Here is a 10,848-nt window from a genome sequence, read left to right on the forward strand (position 1 = left end):
TGGCTTTTGTTGTGGTAGGAGCCAGGCCTTGCCTTTCATCAAGATTCATACCTTATAGAAAGGAACTCCTGAAGCCTAAGAAGGACTTCATGTGCTGGGAAGCCACTCCACCTCCCCTAAAGACAATGTCCCACTGTTTCTTAAGATCTGCAGAAGTATGTTTTTTATGGGAGAGTTTTCGAATCCTTACATTTGAGAAGTAATATTCAAATACCTAAATGGTAATCACTGATCCATACCTACAAAAAACCTTTTTTTTTTTAAAGCAGTCATGAATATGAAACTCTTTGAATGTTCAAAATTTAGACATCTTCCACAGAGAAAGATTTGAGTTTCATAAGTCAGTTCTTCAAATTCAAGTTCAACTGCTTTTCAGTTAAGTCAGAAGCCCATAAGCTCTCAAGTTTAAGAAACTCTACAGCAGGGCCGGTGCTATGGGCCCCTGCACCCACGTGGGCAACCCGGAAGAAGCTCCTGGCTCCTGGCTTCGGAGCAGCGCAGCTCCAGCCGTTGCTGCCATCTGGGGAGTGAGCCAGCGGATGGAAGACCTCTCTCTCTCTCTGCCTCTCCTTCTCTCTCTGTGTTACACTGACTTTCAAATAAATAATAATAATAAAAATAAATAAAAAATAAAAATAAAAACTCTATAGTGGAGTATAACCACTGTAAGAAAGCTGTTTTCAAGAAGGTACATTGCCATAAATGAGGCACAAGCAGTCAGAAATGCAGAACAAAACACACATGAAGAAAAACTTGAAAAATAAGGAGAAAAATCAAGCAGACAGAGTAGAACGAAAAAGAATATTCCAACAGAGGTAATGGCTAATACAAAGTACTTCATTAGGAGACAAACTGGAGTGGTGACAAAAGTATCTATTCAGGTTCAAGAAAAGTAAATTAAATCCCTAATCCTAATTACCAGTATGATCCTGATCAGGGTCTTTAATATCTAATGTTTCCTTATCTACAGAATAAGAGAGCTGAACTAGCAGAAGTAGTTTTCCTTTAAAGAAACTTACAGTTTGTATTAGTAAATGGAGCTAACATTATTGTCACTCAATAAGCACAATGATATATAGTTTGTATGTATTAGGTAGGCATTATTAGCATCCTGATTTTTACCAACTGAAGAAATTCAAGTTCTGTGTGGTTCACCCAACTCACTCCAAGTGATCCAGTTAGCAAAAGGGCCAGAGCTGAAAGTCTAATTCCAAAGCCAACGCTATGGTTTTGCCATTAGGGCAATTCCACATTCCTACTGGATAGCACTATAAAGAGCTTCCAATTTACTAAGGATAGTGTTTATTACAACTTTGTTTGCTGATACCAAAAATTTTCATATGGCAGAGTTCAGACCTAAGTAAGAAAATGTTCATTATTTTATGTATGCCAAACTGAAAACTTTCCAAAATATATACATGTTTCTGACTTGAATAAGAGAAAAGCAAATAAAATTTAAACTTTTCTTGAAGTTCAAGACTACACTTATAGGGGCTGGCACTATGGCATAGCGGGTTAACACCCTGGCCTGAAGCGCTGGCATCCCATATGGGCACCAGCTCTAGTCCTGGCTGCTCCACTTCCGATCCAGCTCTCTGCTGTGGCCTGGGATAGCAGTAGAAGATGGCCCAAGTCCTTAGGCCCCTGCACTCACGTGGGAGACTGGAAGAGGCTCCTGGCTTCGGATCTGCGCAGCTCCAGCCGTTGCGGCCACCTGGGGAGTGAACCAGGGGATGGAAGACCTCTCTGTCTCTACCTCTCTCTGTAACTCTTTCAAATAAATAAAATAAATCTTTAAAAAAAAAAAAAGAAGACTACACTTATATGTATTAATTATTGTTTAGGTCTTTGAAACTTTAGGTACTCTCTGCTCTTCATATTCTTGGGTCAGCTTCTTCTATTTTGCTCTCTTCACTGTTTTCAGTAATCACAGCTCCTGCCCACCCTGGCAATTTTCAGCCAACTGAAAAAACACCCATACAGCAAAGCAAGTTTCCAAGCTTATCGGAATATTTATACAGTAAAGATACAGTTGCAAAAGATTACTTTCTGCCATATTGCTTATTACAATGTGGTTTTTGATGTAATACCACAAAGTAATTTGATTTGATTAAACAATTTTACTGTTTCAAGCACTCTGATACATAACATTCCCACACTGTATCATATCCTCCTATCCTAAAATATTTAATTAAAAGAATTAGTTTCTAAGGCATAATGTCCTTCAGTTCACACAATCTCAACATTTCAGAGAAAACAATGTTTAATGTTTATTAAGACATAGGGGCTAAGTGTGAGGTAGGTTCAAATCAGCTTCACATTCTCCCCAGAGATGACAGGAAAAAAAAAGGACTTTAAAGGTTCCCTAAATTCTGCAGTGAATCTAAAAAGAAAAGTAGTTCTTTCCCATCCTAAAACATATGAAGCTATAAATCATTAAACTAGCTTAGTATAGATAGAAAAAGAGAAAGAAATGCAAACACATATTGGAATTGTTTACGATAAAGACAGTTCAGAACACAATTGTTTATGATAATGATGGTAGTCCAGATTGGTGGGTAAAGATGAATTAATATAATAAATGTTAAAGGAACTGCCAAAAAGACAAACTATATTCCTATCTCATGTCTTACTTCAAAATAAATGACAAAAGGTCAAATGTCTTAAAATGCAATAGATGGGAGGAAAAAACTCTAGAAAACCAAGATCATTTATTATTTTATAGAGGAAAACAAAGAGGTCTCTGCATATAGGACAACATACCCAATACAAAGGAGGCAAAAGTGATATGTTTAACCACAAAAAATAAAAACCATTGCAGGACAAAATAATGTCAACAGATAAACTGGGAATGATATTTATGAAACCTATTATTAAAAACACTCAATTTACAAAAAGCTCAAATTAGTAAGAAACAGATCAACTACTTAACAAAAAAATTAACGATAGAGAAGAAATCTGAGGGAAAAACTACAAATGCTAATGAAGTTCTGCTAAGATATTCATTCAATCTCCTCTTTAAAGAAATGCAAATATCACTTTTCAAATGCCTGCTGATGTCCAGTACCATCACTGGTGTGAGGGGACCATCAGTCTCACATGCAGCTGCCACTGATGTGTGTCTAAGTCTGGAAATTTATCAGGAGGGTAATGCAGACAGATTCAAAATCTGTCAAGGCATATATACAGAGGTGATCACTAAAATGCTGCTTATTTGCAAAAATAAACTGGAAACAAAATATTTATCATAGAGGATTAAAAATGTATAGTATATTCATAAAGTAGAATATCATGCACCACTTAAAAGGAGGATTAATTTCAATGTACATTGTTTAAGAAATTAAGGAATTTTAAAAAGCAAAGTACACAAGTATTTAAAGATTTTTTTTAAAGTGGGGAAACAGATGAATAAGTAAATTTCCAATATTTTTCTGAAATTAATTATGTGAACCTGTGAAGAATAATTAATTGTTCACAGAGATTGGGGAAGGGAGACCTTCATCTTTTGGTCCTAATTGTTGCATTTTTTAAAAATTTATTTGAAATTCAGAGTTACAGAGAGAGGGAGAGACAGAGAGAGAGAGATCTTTCATTTGCTGGTTCACTCTCCAGTGACTGCAATGACCAGGGCTGGGCTAGTCGGAAGCCAGGAGCTTCTTCAAGGTTACCCACATTGGTAGCAGGGACCCAAGCACATGTGCCATCCTCTGCTGCTTTCCCAGACCATCAGCCAAGAATAATACTGGCACCCACATGGGATGCTATACCACAAGGCCAGTCCCTAGCATTTTCTAATTTGTACCTAAATTATTTTGATTTTACTTTTTAAAGTTAATGAGCTTTATCTATGTAGTAGAATTAAGGTTTATTTTTCATCTTTGTACTTTTCTGTCTTCTTTATACTTTTCCCTTTTAAAGAAAACCCATCTGGTTGGGGGACTAGGCATGGGATACTCTGTTTCACTGCATTGTGTTCAACAGTCTTATTTTTAAAATAGGCAGATATTACTTCTGTAATTTAAAACAGTTCTAATTCATTAAACTTTTTAATTATGTGCACTAATGGATAATGTTTAAAGATCTATAAGAAAAATACTATATGACTACATGCCTGTGCCCCACAAACAGATCCTCCTATATTTTATATTTAAAGAAAAAAGGCTGAAAGCCTAGTAGAAAGAAAGATGTCTACATTGTACTAAACCTTCTACATCTATTAAGGGCACTTATATCTTACAGAAGCTGATACTTGTTCTGTCTGGGCTACCTGCCCTGCCGTGGAAAAAAGCAAAACAAAGTGATAAATTTTTATAAGAAAAAAACCTAGAAGAATATAATAACAAAAATAGAAAAAGCTGCCTAAAATCAATAAACAGAAGGTAGACTGAATCAGGCTCTGTTTAAATTGGCTATTTTATTAGAAGAGTAAAAAGTGATCCCAATAAGCCTTGCAATTTCTATAAGATTAGAGTTGATATCTTTTTCAAGTTCAACAGATCCTATCTCTAACAAGGTGCACAACTGTTGCTTTTCAAACCTATTAGCGTGTCAAAGGCAGATGTAATTAGAATGGGTTGGAGAGGGAAAGGAAACCACAGAGAAAGGGAAGTTAGAGACCTGATGATAGTATTTCACAGCAAGTGAAACAGAAGTACACGTAAACAAGAGAGACCTGCTGGAGATTAGAAGGGACTATTTATCAATGTAACTCACAAGTATTCAACTGAAAGAGCTCTGGATCCTCAAAATCAATCACAAAGCTCTCTTCTTACTGGTCTCAATGGGTAACTACCATCCTAATGCGACAATTTTTAAGATGTAGGTACTCAATAACGTGGTACTCCAGTTTACCTGGCCTTACTGAGAACTGGAGGTCAAGAGTATGAGAAGTGGTAGACAGCGAGCAGCTTTCAAACTCCATTAGAATCCAAGGAACTGGGTTCAAAGCCTGGGTTCACCCTCGAGAGCTGGATGAACTTCAGCAAGTTATTTAATCTTTATCTTTGTATTCATTTCTAAAAGCTGGAAAATGAGGTTAACAATACTAAAAATTATACTCACAAGCTGATGTGATAATTAAATGAAATACCTGTGTACTCAATCACAAAGCTCAATTATATAAAAGCTTAAGTACATACTTTTTAAAAAGTTGTTTAAAAACTGTCTTAAGGGGCTGGTGCTGTGGCATAGTGGCTAAAGCTGTTGCCTGCAGTGCCAGCATCCCATATGGGCACTGGTTCGAGTCTCGGCTACTCCACTTCCAATAGAGCTCTCTGGTATGGCCTGGGAAAGCAGTAGAAGATGGCCCAAATCCTTGGACTCCCGCACCAGAAGAAGCTCCTGGCTTCTGGCTTCAGATCGGCACAGCTCTGGCCGTTGTGGCCAACTGGGGAGTGACCCCAGTTGGATGGAAGACCTCTATCTCTTTCTGCCTCTCTTCTCTCTCTCTATAACTCTGACTTAAAATTAATAAATCAATCTTTAAAAAACTGTCTGAAAAGAAATCTCAGAAATTTAATTACTAAGACACAATTTAAATTTTTCTGGACTGTGTAGGATCACAATTATGCATATCAATTCTAACATTTGATTATAAGTAAAAAGAAGTCTCCACAAACTATCAAACAGTCTCTACATACATACTTTGAGCCAAGATAGCCTCTGGCAAGAATTTAAGTTTACAGAGACTCTGGTCTCTATGCTGATTATTTTCAAATTGTTACATTAAATTTTTTTAAAAATTATAGCTGTTTTCTTATTTTCATTCATAGTCTGAGCTAATTTGTTGTTCCTATCTCTTGTAAGTCCCTCTTTCATTTTCCTAATGTGTCAATTCTAAGCTTTTGTAAGCTAAGAAATAAAACAACTATTTCATACACATGGATACTGGGGAAAAAAGTATAAATACTTATATAATATACATATGTACAAAATACATATATTATATACACACATGTATAATATATATCTGTGTGTATACATTAACCAGTCAGTGGTAATTTATTATAACTAGTGAAGTTTACTAAATAAATGCAGAATAAGAACTTCTTACTAGGAACTTATGATTTTAATAAATTTCCTTGACATTATGCAGGAGATACAATGTGGAAAAAGAATACAGTATCTACCCTGCAGAAGCTCAGAGTCTAATGAAAGACAGATATGGATACAAAACCACAGCAATCTGATAAGCAAAACAGTAAAAAAAAAGCAGAGGTTTATTTTTCTGAAAGTGGTGGTATTTAAAGAGTTTGCCAGCTTGGAGGCTGGGGACTGAGATGGGTGGACTTGGTCAAGAAGGACGAAAGAGCACATGGCAGGATCAGGAGGCTTGCAGAGGCAAGTTTAGAGAGTGTCGGCATGGACCAGATCATAACGACCCAGCACACCAAACTGACCAAGAGTTGGCTCTTTTCTCCCAAGTCCAGACGAATCACAAAAAAGGAGGTTGGCTGAAAAAGCCAATATGTTTAGATTCACATTAGAGAGATCCCTGCAGTGGTGCTGTGTAAACTGACTAGTTAGGGGGTCGGGGGTGGGGCAACCACAAAGTCTTAAAGTGCTCTCCTTTAGGTCCGTGTACAGATGCTCCAGCTTCCTAAGCACTGCATTCAGCTTCTCTGGTATCATTCCAGGCCTGGTCAAGTGCTTGGGATCAAAACGGCACCCTCCCCCCACCAACAAAAGTGGGTGAACTCATAAACTGTGGCTTACGGTCAGTCAAGAAGCCAAAATGCACTAGTGAAAGACTTTTTAAAATTGCCTCAACCATCATTTTAATGTTTAATATGGAGTAACCTAACTTTTTTCCTGTATGTTGCTTTTTCCTTATAGAAACATGCAATTTTCAGTGGTCTGGGAATTCTGAACTGACTCTTCAGAGTTCAAAAACTCACTTAACATCAACAATTTATGGCTATCCATACTTCAATTTCTGTAGAGAAGTCAGAAGCAAGTAAAAACATACAATTACCGATTTTTTTAAAGAAAAACATTAAAATGCTTCTCCTACAAGAACATTCTTATATGTTAACAATATGAGTGATTTGCATAAAGTTACTAAATAGATTATTTTAAAAAGGCTTCTAAGAATGAAAACTAGACAAGTTCAAATGTTTCTTTAGTGCTCTGTATACACCAACTCAGATAAATGCACCTAAACTCAGCAAATAATGCTCCTAAATTGATGGATGAAAAAGATGAGATAATGAACAAGTACAGAAGAGGCAGCTGAGCAGAAGAGGCTGTAATTAGGACTTGAGAGTGTAAAAAGGCAAAATAAAGGAGTTCATCAATAAAAAACTGGAGGGTCAGGTGTTTTTTGTTTTGGTTATTGTTCTCATTAACAAAGTAAAAGATATTTTAAGAGAACCATGTTACTCAGTGAAAACTAAGAAAGGCAAAAGTTCAATGGTCTGTAAGTAGGATTACATTACAGTCAAACCCTTTTGGATAACCTGGTATTCAATACTTCCTTTACTTTTGTACATCCTCCCTATCACACACATTTTTTTTTGTTGTTGTTGTTAATGACAGTAGGTGGTACGGTAGTAATTAGGGGAGAATCAAACTTAACACAGTAACCTAATTTCAAAGCCACCTGAAAGGAAATTAAATTAATCCATCCTTATTGGCATATATTCTTACAACAATGTTTTCATGTGATTGAGAACTCCTTGGGCACAAATTATTGGCCTGGATGTGGAACTTGGGGGTGTCCTACCATAAATCTTGTTTTTTTATGCTTTCACAACTATGTTTTAGAGTGAGAGAGACTGTATGGGGTAACTAAAATGTCTCTGCTCTGAAGTGAGCACTTCTAGGTTCACCATTTTGTAAAATCAGTATCTGTATGAGACTAATGATAGGACTTACCTTGTAGTATTTGCAAAGATAACATATGTATCACGAAGACTGCATATGAAGTGTGTTACTTTTGTAGCTTTAAGTTCAGTTAGTACTTAGCAACTTTCTGAATTTCAAATAACCTGGGTTCCGCCTTGACAAGAAAACCAAAGCCTACTCATTTCCAGAATACAATGTCCCACCACTGGTCAGGCTACCACGGACTGCAGTTCCACATAATTTCTTTTCTTCAACCTTACATTGAAACAGCCAATAATTCAGATCTCAGTGAGAAACCACTAGCGGAGAAGACAGTGCGCAGAAGGCACCCTGTCCTAAAAAGCCACTGCAAGCAACAAGCAGAAAGATCTAAATTGTGAGGGTACAGAATACAGTACAGCAGTCAGCAGCCTGCCTTGCGCAACCCTCCAAGTTTTAAGAAACTCCTGCTTCTGCTTCCTGGCTTCCTACCACACATCTCCAAGGCGGCACGCCGCTGGTCACACCTTGGAAGAATGAAAATCTACAATAGGCTCTCCCGCGTTCCAGAAGGTGCGCAAGACGCCCTTCGCAGCGTCACAAAACCAGACTTCCATTCTGGAAGCCTTTTTGTTGGGTGAGCACCATACTAGAATCACCTGTAAGTCCCCTCCTACAGAAGGTGAGGTCACGGGTCTCATTACGGCTGCGGTTTTACGGTCTGCGCTTGGGTTTTGAGGTCGGCTCTCCCGATCATGATTTCACCCTCAAGCACACTGTCACTGCACCGCATCATCACGCATGTGAGCGTTCCAGAGCGAACTGGCGAGAGGATGAACTTACCACGCTTGCTTGTCTGACGACCACTCCTATTTCTCCAACACCCCAGATGTCAACTGACAGCCCTACCACTTGAGGCAAAGATGCGTTTGTTGTGGCGAGGGGAGAGGAAAAGGCCACACCCTGAGTCAAGGCTCCACAACCAAGTGACACCGAGTTTCAGGATGTTAACTACTGCTATTTTCGGTACCCTCTTTCACGGTCAGTGACTTTTTAAAATTCACGCCAGGCCCAGAGTTAGAGAAAACGCTACTCAGACGACTTCGCCCGGCGACGGGCAAGTCGGAGACGGAGACGTACCCCCACTCACAGCCAGAGTTAAGGGGCCAGCCCCAGACGCTCAGCGCTCAGGACGGACTCTCGGGAGCCCGGGACCACTCCGGCCCTGCCCCGAGGGCTCCGGCCGGCAACAGCACACAGCAGGGACCTGACACAGCACGCCACCCGCCACCCGGCCACCTGCACTCCCCGTCTCCTCCGAGCCACCTCCGCCCGTCTCCCCGCCCGCCCGCCCGCCCCCGCCAGCCCGGCTCCATCAGCTCTGCCTCATCTCCACCCCACCCCCGTCCTCTCGCCCGCTCACCTTGGCCACGTAGTCCTTCACCTCGTCCAAGTCTCCGTTCTTCAGGGCCCACATGAACTCCTTGTCGCACATCGCTGCAGCGGGGCGGGCCGCTTGGTCCGGCAGAAGACGAGGCGGCGGCGGCAGCAGCCAGCGGATACCGCCCGGCGGGAGGGACACGGGGCCGCACGAAGCCGGAGAGGAGACGAGAAGGCGGCTTAGGCTGCCAGACGGGCGAGGCAGTTGGCCGCGACAACCGTTGGGGCGGGAGAATGAACTTTTGCGGCCACCAGGCCCAGCGGAGCAGGTTCCGCCTGGCCGAGAGAAGCTGGAGCGCTAGCACTTCCGGTTCACTCCCCGCTAGGACCCGCCCCTAACTTCCTCTTCCTCTTCCCCTCCCCGGAACTGCCCTCTGTGGACCCCGCCCCTGCGCCGGCGGCGCGAGCCACACTAGTGCGCAGGCGCAGTGGCTAGGTGGCCCTCGCCTGGCCGGGAGGGAGGGGCTGGGGAGGGGTTCCCGGGTTTGGGAAGCTGAGTGTAGGGGTACCGGGGAGCTGCGGGGAGAAGAGCCGGTGGGGGAGGGTCAGAGCAGGTCAGACTGGAATAGGAGATTTCTGCACCCAGTAAACGGGAAGAACTTTTTTAAATCTTGGAGGGCCTCTTGCTCACCTTCTAAAGATGTCAAGTTCAGGCGATTTTTGATTTGGGTTTCTCCCTTCTCTCCCCTCCCTCCATCCCGTCCTCCCTCCCTCCTCCCCTCTCTTCCTCTCTCCCTCCAGTCCTTCCTGACTCCTTCCTCCCTCCCATCTTCCTCCCCTTCCTCCCTTCCCTCTCCCTCCTCCCTCCCTTCATCCCTCCCTCCATCCCATCCTCCCTCCCTCCTGCCCTCTCTCCCTCCAGTCCTTCCTGCCTCCCTTCCTCCCTTCCCTCTCCCTCCTCCCTCCCTTCTTCCCTCCCTCCCTCCCTCCCTCCTGCCCTCTCTTCCTCTCTCCCTCCAGTCCTTCCTGCCTCCCTTCCTCCCTCCCATCTTCCTCCCTTCCCTCTCCCTCCTTCCTCCCTTCATCCCTCCCTCCCATCTTCCTCCCCTTCCTTCCTTTCCCTCTCCCTCCCTTCATCCCTCCCTCCACCCCATCCTCCCTCCCTCCTGCCCTCTCTCCCTCCAGTCCTTCCTGCCTCCCTTCCTCCCTCCCATCTTCTTCCCTTCCCTCTCCCTCCTCCCTCCCTTCATCCCTCCCTCCTGCCCTCTCTCCCTCCCTCCTGCCCTCCCTCCCTCTCTCCTCCAGTCCTTCCTGCCTCCCTTCCTCCCTTCCCTCTCCTTCCTCCCTCCCTTCATCCCTCCCTCCATCCCATCCTCCCTCCCTCCTGCCCTCTCTCCCTCTCTCCCTCCAGTCCTTCCTGCCTCCCTTCCTCCCTCCCATCTTCCTCCCTTCCCTCTCCCTCCTCCCTCCCTTCATCCCTCCCTCCCATCTTCCTCCCCTTCCTTCCTTTCCCTCTCCCTCCTCCCTCCCTTCATCCCTCCCTCCATCCCATCCTCCCTCCCTCCTGCCCTCTCTCCCTCCAGTCCTTCCTGCCTCCCTTCCTCCCTCCCATCTTATTCCCTTGCCTCTCCCTTCTCCCTTCCT

The 10,848-nt window shown here is 42.8% G+C and overlaps 1 protein-coding gene across 1 annotated transcript in view; it reads right to left on the bottom strand.

Annotated features, from left to right (window-relative positions):
- Window positions 1-9,642, bottom strand: part of MTPN (myotrophin) — a 54,170-nt gene extending 44,528 nt beyond the window's left edge. Inside the window, exon 1 of the mRNA XM_002711934.5 lies at window positions 9,248-9,642. Coding sequence (XP_002711980.1) covers window positions 9,248-9,319 — 72 coding nt within the window. The 5' untranslated portion in view covers window positions 9,320-9,642. The remainder of the gene's footprint in view (window positions 1-9,247) is intronic.
- Between the last annotated feature and the right edge of the window lie 1,206 nt (window positions 9,643-10,848).

This window comes from Oryctolagus cuniculus, chromosome 3 (genome assembly GCF_964237555.1).
Source record: "Oryctolagus cuniculus chromosome 3, mOryCun1.1, whole genome shotgun sequence".
NCBI classification, from domain to species: Eukaryota; Metazoa; Chordata; class Mammalia; order Lagomorpha; family Leporidae; genus Oryctolagus; species Oryctolagus cuniculus.